The 14,800-nt window shown below is 52.7% G+C and overlaps 1 protein-coding gene across 1 annotated transcript in view; it reads left to right on the top strand.

The window, feature by feature from the left end:
- The window catches only part of Shb (SH2 domain containing adaptor protein B), a 107,379-nt gene extending 94,158 nt beyond the window's left edge, over positions 1-13,221 (top strand). The window contains exon 6 of the mRNA NM_001427398.1: positions 12,431-13,221. Within this exon, the coding sequence (NP_001414327.1) occupies positions 12,431-12,614 (184 nt within the window). The 3' untranslated portion in view covers positions 12,615-13,221. The remainder of the gene's footprint in view (positions 1-12,430) is intronic.
- Positions 13,222-14,800: the final 1,579 nt, after the last annotated feature.

The following is a 14,800-nucleotide window of genomic DNA, read 5'->3' as shown; positions in this document are numbered from 1 at the left end:
AGACGTGGCTCCCTGCTTCCCTCTGATTGGATCGTGCAGCTCCCCCCCCCCCCCAACGGTGTGTGCTATGCTGATTCTGCCTCGCACTGTCCAGCAGCAAGATTTGTGCTGGGCGGGGGGGGGGGGGGGGGGTGGTGGCTGTCTCCTCCCAGCCTGCTCCATCCTCCCTTTGTTCCTCCTGGGTCCTCCCAGCATCTGACCTACCCCGATTACATTCCCAGCAGGCTTTTAATTATACTCTATCAGCCTGCTTCATCTGCCTGTGTGGCTCAGCCACCAGGGGAGGCATTCCAACTGCCCATTCGTCACCAGGGACATCCCATGGCCCGGACACTTCCTTTGGAGGTGCTGGCCGATCTCTCCAAACCAGAGCATTTCCTTTAATCACCCCATACCAGTTTGTTAACATAATGTATTTAATGAAATTTTGCCAGAGCCATCCAGGAAATGGTTGCTTGGGGCCTTCAGGACATCCCTTGGGATGCTATCCATGAGGACAGCTGCAGAGCGTGTCTGCATGAGAAGGAAGAGCCCTGGGTCAGGCACCCCTCTGCCCCCAGTGGCTTCCCACCTTTGTGCACATGGAGATGCCACACAGATGCATGGGTTCACGGCAGCCTGGGTTCTGACCTCCGCGAGGGGTGTGTGGTGGAGGGGTTTGTTTCTCTTAGACCGTGGTAAACAATTCAGGTCTCCCACAACAAACCCCATCTGCCTTAACTCGAGGCATCTGGTGGATCTCAAAGCCACAGTTGCGTACTGTAAGACCCCAGGTTATAGGCAGCGCTTAACTGTTCCCTGGGCCCCTGTCAGTGAGAGCAGAGTCAGGAGGCGACACACAGACTCTGCCAGCAGCTTGTCATCGTCTTGTCCCACCTCCCGATTCTGCAAGGTTATGACCCTTCTGAGCCTCACCAGCACTGTTTCCTTCTCCTGCTCTCCTGATAAATGTTCTGGGTATTTGAGGCAGATTTATAAAATCACACGTCGGGTTTTACAGCCCTCATCTTTGCTGCCATAGCTCAGAGCTGTAAAAGCTGCGTTTGCCTTTGTGTGGGTGTAAGTGAGGTGGGGTCCCTGGCATGTGTGCACATCTGGCACTTCCCCTCAAACCTGTTCATGTCCAGGTCGGTCCCCCAGTGGGCAGTCCCGCCCCGAAAAAACATTTGCCACTTGTAATCAAGCTTCCCCCCCCCCCCCGTTGCTTTCTAAGATGACTTCACCCAAGAGGACTCAGAGTCAGATGGGTTTGGCAAAGCTGACTTATTAAAAATCCTTTTAATAGAGTATTTTTCCCCACCCCTTTTGCGAGTTTTCCTTTTGAAAATCCGCATGTGGCTGATGGCCTCCAAGTGTGGGGTTCATGCCACGTTCTCAGCCCAGATGCTTAGGATAGGGGGTACAAACAAGCAGGCAGAAGAGAGGGATTCTGGTGGGGGCGTTAGGGGGCTTCCTGCAGGTGATAGCGTGTGGACAGGGCCTTGTGGGTTATACAGAGCTTGTGTCAGCCTTCCTGTCGCTATGACCACAGCGTCAGAAAGAAACAGCTGCAGGAACGGGTGGCTTATTTTGTCTCCGTGGTTTCAGTCCTGGCATAGAGAGCAGAGCAGCTCAGTGTGTGTTGGCTGGAGAGTGTGGTGGACGCTGCTCACACCACTGAGGGTGAGGAAACAGAGCCAGGCAGATCTGAGGCAGGTGCCTGCTTCAAATACTGACTCCCAGCGACATACCTCTCCAGCTCAGCATACACGTACACCACACACACACACACACACACACACACACACACACACCACACACACACACACACACCACACACACACACACACACCACACATACACACCACACACACACACACACACACACACACACGGTTTTCATGGCATCCCAACACAGCTGGGGAACAAGTGTTCAAAACATGTGCCTGTGGGAGAAACAGATTTCAGACTCAAACCATAACAGATTTGAAAGGAGAAAATGGGGAAGTCGATGCTCCCGCCCAGTGAGAGCCATTCCCCCCCATCACACCCACTTTGCCTTTCAAGGTCATCAGCTCAGGAAAGTCAGGTTATTCACTGGCCAGTGCTGGCCTCTGGCACTCATAGCCCTGCAGCCTTTGCACTGTCACCACAGCTCGGCTTGCCAAAGACCAAGCAATGTGCTAGACATAGCCTTCCATGAAGTGATGTGCCTGCCGTGTACCTTGGAGCCTGTGCAGTGCTTGGTCACTGGAGTTGGGAACCAACTCGAACAGGCTGTGAACGGTGTCCTCTGAGGGAGGTGGAATGGTGCCAGTGACCATGATTACGGGCTTGATGCTGCCTGAGTTCTGACTGACACTCAGACCTAGACTGTGACCTGGGCTTCCAGCGTCTTCTGCCTCCACAGAGCAGCATGCCCCTTCCGAGTTCCGAGTTCCAGGCTGGGGAGGTAATCTTTTCTGTCCTGAATGGCTCCAAACGCAAACACCACCCAGGCTTGACTCTTTGTGGGACTGGAGTTCTAACAGGCAGCCAGTCAGTTCTGACGGTGAGCAACTGTAGCTAATTACTTGCAGCCATGCTGGAAAAGAAAAACATAATTAATGTGGCCAGACCCTGGCCAAATAATAAAATGGAGGCTTTGTTGTGTATCAAGGCAGAAATCAATTTCATTAGGGAGCAGAGAGCTAGAGATTTAATTTTGAGGAAATTCCCTACCTTGTGGAAAGAGGCTGTCAGGCAGCTGCCGGAATGAATGTCCAACATGAGCGATTTTGCCCTCCAGAGCCGAGACAACTGAGAAGTGACCGTGGCCTTCTGGAATAGTTTGTCAATCTTTTGAGTGTGGGATAAGCTGTGGCTTTTGCTTGTTAGCAGTCTTGAGCGTGTGTGCTTTGGTTTGGGCTGGGAGGCGAGAGCTTTCTGCGCCTAATGGTTGTGGGGGGTCAGTAGAATTCCTTTGAGACTAGGAGGAGAGAGGTACCCTCAGGAGGTCACAGGCACCCACCATTAATGATGGAGTTTATGCGCAGATGTCAGGACCAGTGGCCTAGCTAGGCAAACCCACCAGGGACACCAGTCAGGCCAACTGGGTTGTAAACATGGAGTGACTACTGTGAGGGGGAAGCCATTGTGCCCCATAAGGATATCTGGAGAGGGGTCGCCTCCTGTGCTTCCTTCCCAGGGCAGGTAGAATGCCCAAGGTCTGCTAGAACCAGAGCCTGGAGCTGCCCCCAGATAGGTGTAGTAGGAATATTTCGGCCCAGAGTGGGGAAAGACTTTACCATTGCAGAGCCGAAAAACACACTGAAGGCAGATCCTGGTTCCCCGGAGGCCCAGGGAGCTGCAAGCCTGGGAAGTGTCTTCAGGGCCACCCTAAGAAAGGCCCTGGGGCTCTGGGCACCTGTTGTGTGTTTGATCAGGCTTCTAATTTGCATATGCAGGACCCCCTCCATAGTCATCTGGTCCCCTGTTCCCATTGTAGGAAACTGTAGCAGGCCAGGACTCTCAGCTCTCAACACTGGGCTCAGGAACTGCTGCCTGGTTCCTGAAGACAGAGGGGCATTTTCCCCACTGGGAATCACTGTCGTTCCTGTGTCTGACCTGTTGACAGGCCACTATGTGCCTTTGAAATTCCAGAGAGGAGAAAACCATCTCCTGGTGGTGTTGAGGACTGTTGAACCTAACCTAACCCAGACTGCAGACAGAGTGGGAAAATGGCTGCTTCCTCTCCTACCCTCCTGTTACTTGATCTCATAGGGATAGGTCACAGGTCACAGGTCATAAGTCACAGGTCTTTCCCACGGATGGCCTGGACAGATCACAGGTTTAGTAGAGGGATTCGGCCCCTACCACCTTCCGCATCTCTCTGCCACTCTCTTCATCATCTCTTCAGTGGTGCCTTCTGTCCCAGAAGCTCTGAGTACAGTAATAACTCCCAGCGAGCGCTCAGGACCTGGTACAGGCCACGTTTACTGATAACTGCATTAATTAACTCATTAATTTGGCTTTTAGAAACAGGATCTCAGGTGGCCTGGGTTGGCCTTAAACTCAACTGAGTAGCCAAGCTAGCCTCGAACTCTTGATCCTCCTGTCTCTGCCTCCCAAATGGTGGGGTTCTAGGATTTCCCTACTTTCCCTCCTTCTCAGGTGGATCCCTCACACAGCAGTGTGAGTTAATTTTCATCTTTGTATACTAGGATGCCTCCCGCTGAACCTTGGGCCTCAGGCATGCTAAGCAGATGCTCCAACCCTGAACTATACCCTTCTGTTTACTTTTTACTTTCCGACAGGCTCGTGAAGTTACCTAGGGTGACTTACTGTGACCTAGGCTGCCCTTAAGCTTGCAGGCTCCTGTCTCGGCCTACCAAACAGCTACAATTACAGGTCTGCACCGCCAGCCAGGTAGAAACAGTGTACGTTCCTGGTGCCATGAGACAGGACTTGATGTGGGGAAGTGATTCTCAGGCCAATAAACAAACACACTGCCAGTCTCACCTGCTCTGCCCAGTGATACTCAGCAGAGCTGGGGCCAGCACCCAGCCTAATGAGGGAGGCTGGAGTCAGAGAGCAATTTGGCCATCAAGGGTTTGAGGTTGCCAGTTTGTCCATGAACAGCAGACCAGACAGGCTTGGGAGTCCATGCTGGTTCTGGGCCCATATAGACCAGAGCCAGCAGACCAGATGGACAGCAGTTGTGTGGCAGCTTCCTCCCAGCAGGGGAAGTGAGGCCCATATTGGGGACCCAGCCCTGGGCTCTGCATTTGCACCAGAAGAGAGCCTGCCTGCCCTTCATTGCCAGCTCAGACCTCTAGAGCTCAGGTCAACCTTTACAACAGGTAGTGAGAAGCCCTTTGCTCAGAGGGGCAGCGTGGGCCTCACTCAGATCCAGGACTGGCTGACCTAGTGACCTGGGTTATAGCTCCTTGTCTCCCATGTATATAGGTCCCAGGCCCAGGAATGCCCCACTCCTGTGAAGTGCAGTCCCTGGAATCTGGTTATGAAAACAGGAGGGATAAGGGCCATGATTGATTCTTGAAGTTGTCCAGAAGCCTGGGGAGCAAGCTGTTTAGCAGGTCCTCTGTCGTGTCATAAGCCCTTACCAAGGAGCCAGGTGGTAGGCAGGCAGGCAGGCTGGCTGGCTCATGTGTTCATCCTGAAAGTGTCTGGGAGGGCAGCTGGCTGTAACCCCTGTGCTGGTGACTAAGGAGTATGGCTTTCCCCTGACATTATCAACATTCTGGGCTAAGGAGTTGTTTTGTGTGTTGCCGTCCACTGAGAATCATCCTCGGCTCCTCACTAGATACTAAGCCCTGAACTCTCCAAACATTGTCAGATCCCTCTCAGGGAAGGAAGGTCATCGGGCCCAGTCGAGAACCTCGGTCTCCTAAGGACACTGTGGGCTGGGAGAGACCTGTCCTTTTGTCCTGGATGGATTCTGTCCATCCTCTTTGGCCCAGGCTGAGGTTGTGTCTGTCTCTCCAAGCCCAGAGAGCCACATGGATGGCGCTCAACAGAGGTGTCCCCATTCTTCCCTGTCCAGCCCGTGCAGCAGCGTCTCTTACTGGCCTGAGAACATCAGTGTGACTTTGGAAAGTCGCTTGGATGGCGTTTTGCTGGGGCAGACACATGAGGGAACGTTTCATTAAAGTGGACACAAGTGTGAAAGACTAAAAGCAGACTCGCTGAAACAGACACAGGAGAGGAGGATCTGCTAAAGCAAGCACGTGAAAGGACACATGATGAAAGATTGTTTGCTAAGGACACGCATGCATTCGTTCACCTTACACTGTAGTTGAGCTGCATTTGTCAGGACGCCATGGAGAGAAATGCACCAGACAGCTTCTGCTGGTGAGCTGCAGTTGTTACAGCTTCCAAGGACTCGGGCTGATTGGATGCTCGTGCTGAGGCAAGGCCATGGAGGACACGTGGTGTTTGGAGGGAATAAATAGGACTCCATGGAGTGACGGAGACAGAGCTTGGCTTGCTGGTACAGCTAGCTGTGCAGCTGTTGTGAGTCTCCAAGTCTTCGCTGATCTTCACTTCCCTGAGAGAGGCACAGATGAGAGAACTTCTCCTGGTGTCCTGTTGGTCCCTCCTGCTGACTCAAGCGGAGGCTGAGGCCTGGCAGTCTCTGCTAGGTCATGTCACCGCTGTTGCTGATCCTACTACCAAACAGGACTGCTGGCGTATCCGTGAGGTGTTTGCGAGCAGATCGAGCTGCCAGTGCCCGCTCACCTGTGAACTGAACTTCTGATTTCCAGACAGCACAGACTAGAGTTGCTCCAAAGAACCTTTCTAAACAGGTCCATCCCCACCCCACCCTCCACCCTTTCTTTCCCACCATCTCTGGTGGGTGGTGGGCTACAAGAGAGGTTAAAGTGTTTAAGAACCATCATTAAAAGTAGGGTTTGAAAAAATTAAAATTGCATCAGCGGAGGGATCTCCCCCTTTTGCAGAGGGGACCTTGAAGCCTAGGGACAGAGGGAGGCTGTCCTGTGGCATTGTCAGGATCACACTGAACCAGCATCTGTGACTTGGGTCAGCACTTGGGACAGTCACAGCTGCCGCTGCCACCAATGCCACTGCCACCAATGCCACTGCCACTTGTACTTCTCTAGGTTTCATGTCTTAACCCTTGAATCAGGATGGATGGAAACATTGACTCTGGCGGGGAGGGACACCACCAAATCGTACACTACCGCCCTGTACATATCTCAGCCAGTGAGAGTCTCGTGCCTTCTCCCTGAGTCTTGTCATTAACAGCGTCTAGGATGACACTTCATACAAGTTTTTCCCCTAAGAAAACGGCCCTTCATGGTCTCCTCTTGCCCTGCCTCCTCTCGGTCTGTGAAAGCAAGCCTTTTACTCTGTGTCCACCCGCCCGTTTGTCTCTGTGAAGATGGCACTGTGTCGTGATTTACAGAAGGCCCTCGCCCTGGGCTGTCACTTAAGGAACACCAGGCACCTGCCTGAGCCTGGTTCCTGCTGGTGTCTACCAAAAGTGTGATAATTTGGCTATAAATCAGGCTGCTTGGCTCAGCAGGGCTTAACTTTTAGACATCGGTCACCACGTGGACGAGCTTTTGTTATCGCTCTGATGCTCCGTGGCGGTGGCGGGATGCAGGTGCTCACCCTGTGGCTCTGTCAACCTGTTCTGTCCACCCACCTCTTGGGACTCAGCACAGCTCTGCTGAAAGAGGCCCTTGGAGAGCAGTCTGCAGTGAAGGATGCTGGTCTGTCCACGACCCCTGGGAAGCTCCGGGGCCCTTGCCCCGTGACCCAGCAAATTGCTTCTCCCTCACTTCGACACTAGCTTTTCACATCTGTGCAGTAGGCATCTGTGTCTACTGCCAGTCTCCTGCGTTTGTCGTGAATCGAGAGAATAGTCACGGTCTTCCCAGGCATCTCCGGTGATCGGGCCGTTCCCTCTGCTTCCCAAACACCGAGGCCTTATCTACTGAATGCTGTCAGATTATCCTGTCACGGAGGCTGCTTTGATCTAAGGTGTCACAGGAGAGAGGACTCCCTCCTTCAGTGTCACTTAGGCAGGTAGCTTGAACTGACTAGGGAGGCCTGTCTTTTGATTGCTGTGAAGGTTTATAAAGCCCTACAGGGCAGCCACACTGGTGATAGATACTGCTAGAGCACCTAGTTCCCAGGTATGAGGAGTGTTTCCCTAGAGAAAGCAGTCCTAGCATGATGCTTCTCAAGGTCAGAGTAGGTGGATCCAAGCACTGAGAGAATCATGAGTTCAGTGCCAGCCTGGGCTATATAGCAAGCCCTTGCTGGAGAGGGGAAAGGGGAGCAGAGGCAGGATGGCTGCCCATCAAGTTAGCACAAATGTCCCTGTCTGTCGTGGGCAGGTGGTATGTCCTGCATGCTGAACATAGAGCCTGTCCTCTCAGGCCTCAGAGCATAGTCCTTGCTCTGCTGGGCAGGACAGGCCTCTGTGCCCTCCACCTTCCTTGGTTGTCGAGTTCATTTGAAATGCATGGCCTCGTTCTTTTTCCTTCACTAATCTGCTCCCGAATCTGAGTTCCGTGGTCAGAATCACATGTTTAACGGAGGCCTAACAAGAAGAAATGCAGCCCCTTGGGACCCAAGGATAGGTAGGAGTGCCCTGACTGAGGCTTAAACCTATGCCCTTTAGGAAGATGGGCAAAAACTGGTTCATTCGTGTGAACCCATGCAGAGGGCAGAGGCTAGCTCAGGGATCCCACACAGGAAGTCTGAACTCCGAGGAAGGAGTCTGACCATGTTGAAAATCTCGTGGTTTGAAAGACATGGGTTGGGCTGGAGAAATGGATCAGCAGTTAAGTGCACTGGCTCCTCTTCCAGAGGTCCTGAGTTCAATTCCCAGCAGCAACCACATGGTGGCTCACAACCATCTGTAATGGGATCCAATGCCCTCTTTTGGTGTGTCTGAAGATAGTGACAGTGTACTCACATTAAATAAATCTTAAAGAAAAAAAAAAGAAAGGAAAACATGGGTCTTTATATCCAGCTTACAGGGTTGTTCCTCTCAGAGGTCCCTCTCCCCTCAGGAGCCTTTCTGGGCTCACTCTCCAGCTTACGCTTGAGAGCTTACAGCTGGGGAGGAGTCAGAGGGTGACAGTTCCCTGCGCTAGGCAGACCCTGTCTAGGCAGCTGATGAGAAAGGATAGTTAAACCCGGCATAGCCTGAACACAGGCTAGCAGGTGCTATGAGCCCAGAGCAGGGAGTATGTTCATCGGGGAAGCATCACAGCCACAGATAGGTCCCTGACCTTGGAGTCTCACAAAGCAGGAGAGTTCTAAGACCCACCTAAATCCATTCAACTGGGTGACTGATCAGAGAATATGAGGTCCCCATGGTGGCTGCAGGCCTGAGTGAGGACTGAGAAGGGAGCTCAGGCTGCTGCAGCCAAGAGACATAGGTCGTCCCGGTTTGAGGCCAGCCTAGGCCATGTCCCTGGAGGAAGAAAGAAAGGAGGAATTCAGGTCCAAATCCTGGCCTCAGCTTTCCCCATGGAATAAGGTCCAGGGTGTTCCGAGCCTCAGTTTCCCCATCTGCAAGTGATACTAGTTGTGTCAGCTTAGCTCTGCCTGGTGGGGTTTGAATTCCGAATAGCCATTGGGGATCACGGGCGGTCCAGAGCTGAAGGATGTGAGGTGTTTGCTCAAAAGAGCATCTCCCCATCACCTCTCCAGTCAAGGCAATGCAGAAACCCCTCGTGCAGGTTCCTGTGGCTAGTCTCTCTATGCTAGTCCCATAGGGCTACCCCCTCCTTCGTCCCACATAAATATTATATGCTAGTGTTTTTAAGTCATTTCATCATGAAAAGAAACGATTTAACATAACTATTACCCAGGATTCTTCATGAAATATGCATCAAGCAATTAGGTCTAAAAGCGAGAGGTGAGGCCTCGCACCCTAGCTCAGCGGCGGGCAGCTGTGGGTTGAGTGATGTTTTATTAAAGCTCATGATTAGGAGGCGAGGTGGGGCCTGTTATTAGGCCAGCTCGCACCAGGCCTGCTTGGTGATCGGGGGCAGTGACAAGGAGGTACTTTTTGTGATGGTAATGAGCGATCTAAGTGCCCTGTCAGCCCCAGCACCCTGCCTCCCTGGGCCGCACAAGACTCATTAGACAGGTCACCCGCCAGAGACCCCTGATTGTGACTTTGCTCTCACAAAATGTCCTATCAAAGGAGATGGAGCCAACAAAGAAACCGTTGGCAGGAGCCTGTCAGCTCCCTGGCAAAGGTGCTGTCCCAGAACCACCGAGGCGTCCTTGCTGCTATGCCATGCCTTGAAGAACACAGGAGCAGGCTCTGCCTGAGCCCACCCGCCTGGCCTTGAACGTAAGCCCCGGGCTCTGATAGCATCCGCAGCCCCCTTGCCGGGTGCCTCTCTGACCTATCTCCTCCAGCATATGGAAGAGGTGAAGATGTAGCAGCCACAGGCTACTCGTCACTGCAAAACCACGCCACCTCCTCCTCGTGCATGCCCTTGTCTGGTGCATCTGCCTCTTGCCCACGGAGATTTGAATATTTCCCTTCTACTCTAGTTTGGTTTCAGTTGCTGCAATTGTACCCAGCCTGGGCTTCGATCCCACCACCAGGGAGGCAAAGGCAGGTAGATCTCTGTGAGTTCAAGATCACCCTGACTGAACTTCTTGGGGTGGGTTACCGTTCTGTCTTCATGGCTAGGACTTCACTGGTTGGGACAGTTTCGTGTATGGCCTTCCAGCCTGCCCCTCTGGTCTCTGACCTGCCACTGCATGGTCAGGGGTGGGAAGGCTCTGCTTAGAGGAGACATCTGCTTAGTGGCACCCCACCCCCACCCCCACCTGGCTTAACATGGAGCACCGCTGCTCTGAAGAGTGTTCTGGGAGAGGATTAGGCCTTGCTACTGATTGTCATCGACTTCAAGTCCCCTGTGTCCATAGAAAGTGTAGGTGGCAATTTCCCTGTCCACTGCCCAGGAGTAGAGACTCACCCTTCTCTACCTATGGCTGTTAGAGCCATCCCCACCCTTGCTGCCTACTGGATGGCATAAAAATCTAGTGTGGAAGTCTCAGTAACCTTGTAAGTGCCTTGCCCAGACCCCCTTGAGGTGTAATGGGAGCTGTTATGTCAGCCTATAAGAGCTGTGGTGCCCTCCTCTGCTCCCTCCGATGCAGCTGTGGAGCCCTCATAGCGCTAGGTTGCTTGGTTTCCATCAACTTCACTTGCAGGCAGTGCTCTGCGGGAAGGGAGGAGGGTGCGTCACAGTCACACCTCATGTTCCTGTACGCCTGCTCAATGTCCCAGACAGGCTGAGCAAGCTTCCTGGACAGCTCCTGGGTGTCCTCTCACTACAGCTCCAGGTCCTTTTCGAAAGCTGAGGGTGAGCCCTTGGCTTCACTGGGTTTTGTTTTCTGTGACATGCTGGGTCCTCAGTAAGCACTCCTCCCCCAACACAGAGGCGATTCTGGGGAGCAGTGACCCTCCGCTGCAGGGCGCAGCTTGCACAGGCTCTGTGATTAGAACAGCACAGCCTTAAAACTCTTGATTTAAATTTTAGTTCTTCACAAGAATTATTCTCTCTTGAAATGTAATTGCTCTCTGAATGGTATCTTTTTAATCCCAGGGTAATATCTCTAAGTATGCTATTGTGCGCAGACACATTGCTCCTACACAGTTAGCATTTTTTCCTACCCATTTAGAGAGCGTAACAGATTTTGGAGGGTGGGGGCGTTACACCCAGAGGACAGGTAAAATTTAAGACCCCCCCATTGGAACATAGAAACCAGAAAAGGAACTGGGGCTCAGGAAGACCACGGCTCTCAGAGTCTACACAGGACTCTGGCTTCCCTTGGTAGCCCCGGCTGCTGGGTCCCCTAGGGCTGTTCACAAATTTCCAGGGATGGGCTCTGAGATGGTAGCACACTCTGTCAGAAACCTTAGGTTTGGGTGAGTGAACAAGACGGGGCAGCCTGTACAAAGGCAGGGTGATGGGAACGTGGGTGAGTCAGAGAGTGGCGGGAGCTTAGGACCACATGGGAGAGGTCTCTGGGACGTGCAGTGCTGACACTTAGACGCTGGCCTTTATCATCCGTGACCTGTGCCCACCTGGCATGCTGATGTGTGCTATGACGACCCAGACACATCTGCTCCCAGCAGTTGGGATCTGCCACTGCCCTTCCTTCAGGTTTTGCCAAAGTCTTCCTTCCAGGACGGATCTGAAACCAGATAGAGTGGACACAGAAACCTGGCCTGCTCTGCCAGGCTTACATAGACTCTGGGGGAAGCTGAGTGTGAGGGGTGGGGTTGGCACATGTTAATCACAGCTTAGAAAGTGCAGGTAGACTCCTCGTGTTTAAGATAGCCATGTGAAGGAAGGAACTCTGCCTTGGGGTTCCCGGGAGACTGCTGGCAAAGAGCACCCCCTAAGACATGCTTGGTGGAGAGCGAGCGTAAGTCTTCCCATATTCCGTTGGCTATAGCTTGTCTTGTGGCCAGCTGTACTCCAGGGAAGCTGGGAAATGTTCCTAACCCCGTCGCCCCTTCCCTGAGACAGAGTTACCCTCTGTCTAAGAGAATATCTCGCCTGCCATTGCCACGTACCACACTGGCCCAAGGCCACCTGTCAGTTTGGAGCATCTTCAATACCTGCAAGGTTTAAACAGGTCCCTGCCTTGTTACAGGAAGAAGGGCTGGTTTTTACCACCACCCCTGAAATTCCCAGCAGCTTTGGGGTGGCAAGTCTTTATATTATCTGGTTTATGCCTGGACCCCAATGCATGGTGCTCCAGGGTGTGGCTAGGACCCCTTGTCCTAGACAGCTGGGAGACTTTGCACCCTTGCCCCAGTGGCCAGGGCTGGCTCCTGGGGAGAGCATGTGCATATGGAAGCTGTGCCCGAACAGTGCCTCCTCTCCTTAGGCACTGTGCACATCCTCTGACCTCTGTGTTTTGTTCACAGGAGCAACCAGGGCTTCATGCACATGAAACTGGCCAAGACCAAAGACAAGTATGTTCTGGGTCAGAACAGCCCCCCTTTCGACAGTGTCCCGGAAGTCATCCACTACTACACCACCAGGAAGCTACCCATCAAGGGGGCCGAGCACTTGTCCCTCCTCTACCCAGTGGCTGTGCGGACTCTGTGAAAAGACCAGCCTCACCCTGCTCTGTGACCAACCACCGACCAGCCCTCTGTGCTGCCAGCCGTGTCCAGTGTGTGTCGTGTGTATGGTACAAGCACACCACTGCATGTCTTAGGATGCTGTCGCCACTTACAGGGTTGGAGAAGGCCTGGATGAAGGGGGGCAGCCTGCTGCCACACCACCCCAGCCCCTACCCCATCCCCTCTGTGAATTAAAGTATTTGCAATCCAAAGAGATGCCTTCCAGGGTGAACAAAGGTGGAGCTGCTCCAGAGGTGGGCGGGGCCCTGCGGTGGGTGGGGCGGAGCCCTGGCCTGCATCTCTCTGTTCTCCAGTTGTCAGGAACTCACCTGTGTATGGGCAAGGTTTTCCCATTGGTGCTGGGAGCCCAGGAGGCCCTGGGAGCCACCCTCTCTGGTCTATGTCTGTGTTACTGGGTGTGCATATTGAGTGTACACAAGAGACCATGTCCTAAGCCGGAGTAAGCCCCCATCTACTTTTAGATGTTCACTCTGTAATCGTTAGATGTCAAGGAACCATTGTGCAGACAAAGAGGGCGCAATTATTTATGGATATGATAGGGTGTGTAAATAAAATAGTCATTTAATATATATTACTAGCCATTTTATTTTTAATTAAATATATATGTGAGATGTTCTCTGCAGAGGGAAATGCCGGCCTGCTGGTTTAATTCCCAAGCAACATGTGATTCCTGGTTTTGTTGGCTGGTATAGCAGGCCCTGTGAAGGAGAGTCAGGCCAGTCAGGCCTTGGCAACTTTCTGGACACTTGAGGGGTCACTGTGGACTGTGCAGGAGCAGTGTGAACAAAGGAGTGAGTCAGCATGAGAATGCAGCCAGACCTGTATTCAGACTGGCCATGTGGCCTCGAAGTCAACCGAGCTTCCGGACTCCCCTCCTACGCTTGGCAGCTAATGGCGAATCCGAATTAACCCCTCAGTTACATGGTGCCCAGAAGCCTACAAAGGGCTTTCTCCCCATTAACTTTCTCCCAGTGCACTGTCTTGAAAGGAGTCTAATGTGGGGAGAGCGGAAGTGGCCTCCCAAGGGCACAGCTCATGAGCAGCCCTCTGAATGGCCCCACAGTCACCTTGTTTAGGGTGAATTCCTGATATGTCAGGGGACATAGAACCCTCTTGGTCACCACATGGATGAAAGTCTGTGTGCGCACACACACGTGCAGACTGGTGTGTTGGTCACCTTGCTCTGTATGACAAGATGGACGATTAAAGGAGAGTTAGGCTTCTCACAGTTCATGATTCAGTTCACAGTGGGGGAGTGTTGGGCCTCAGTAGAAAGCAGATGTGTGACTGCTCCTGCTCACCTGGCCTTCAGTATTCATCCTGGGACCTCAGCCCATGGGGTGATACTGAAGTATACCACCATCACCATCATTACCACCATCATCATCACCACCACCATCACCACACCACCATCACCATCATCACCACCATCATCACCACCATCATCATCATCATCATTAACATTCTGTCTAAGCTCTGCCCCACAGTTACCTGACAACAGCCAGGTAGACCTGACTCACTATAAAAGGGGCTGCTTGTCCCACCCCCCTCTCTCTCTCTCACTCCTCTCTTGCTCTTGCCTTCCTGCCCCCACTCTCTCCCCATTCCCTTACCCCCTCCCCTTCTCTCCATATGCTCATGGCCAGCCTCTAACCACCCTCCCCCTCCCCGTGTCTCTCTGTCTCTGTCCCCCCAATCCCCTCCCCATGCCCTGAATAAACTCTATTCTACTATACTATTGTCGTGTGGTTGGTCCCTGGGGAAGGGATGCCTCAGCATGGGCCTGCAGAGGAACCCCCTTCCCCCACACCTCACGACACCTCCATAGAACATATCCCCCTCTTTTTTTTTTTTTATAAATGCATCAATCATCTTATTTTTTGAGGTTATAATTGTATCACTTCTTGTCTTTCTTCCCTTCAAACTCTCCCATATACCCCACCTGGCTCTGCTTCAAATTCATGGCCATGTTCCCTCGACAGTTAAGCTGCTCTGGAAGCCACCTCCCAGCCATACCAGGAGCTATGTCTCCTAGGTGATTATAAATACAGGCAAGATAGCCAGGAAGGTTGACCATCGCATCTGGCTCTGTTGCATCCATGGGCAACAGGAAAGGCATGGCTGTCCTTGGCTGACCAAGGTGCAAGG

This window comes from Rattus norvegicus, chromosome 5 (genome assembly GCF_036323735.1).
Source record: "Rattus norvegicus strain BN/NHsdMcwi chromosome 5, GRCr8, whole genome shotgun sequence".
NCBI classification, from domain to species: domain Eukaryota; kingdom Metazoa; phylum Chordata; class Mammalia; order Rodentia; family Muridae; genus Rattus; species Rattus norvegicus.
This window is presented reverse-complemented; position numbering and strand designations above follow the sequence as displayed.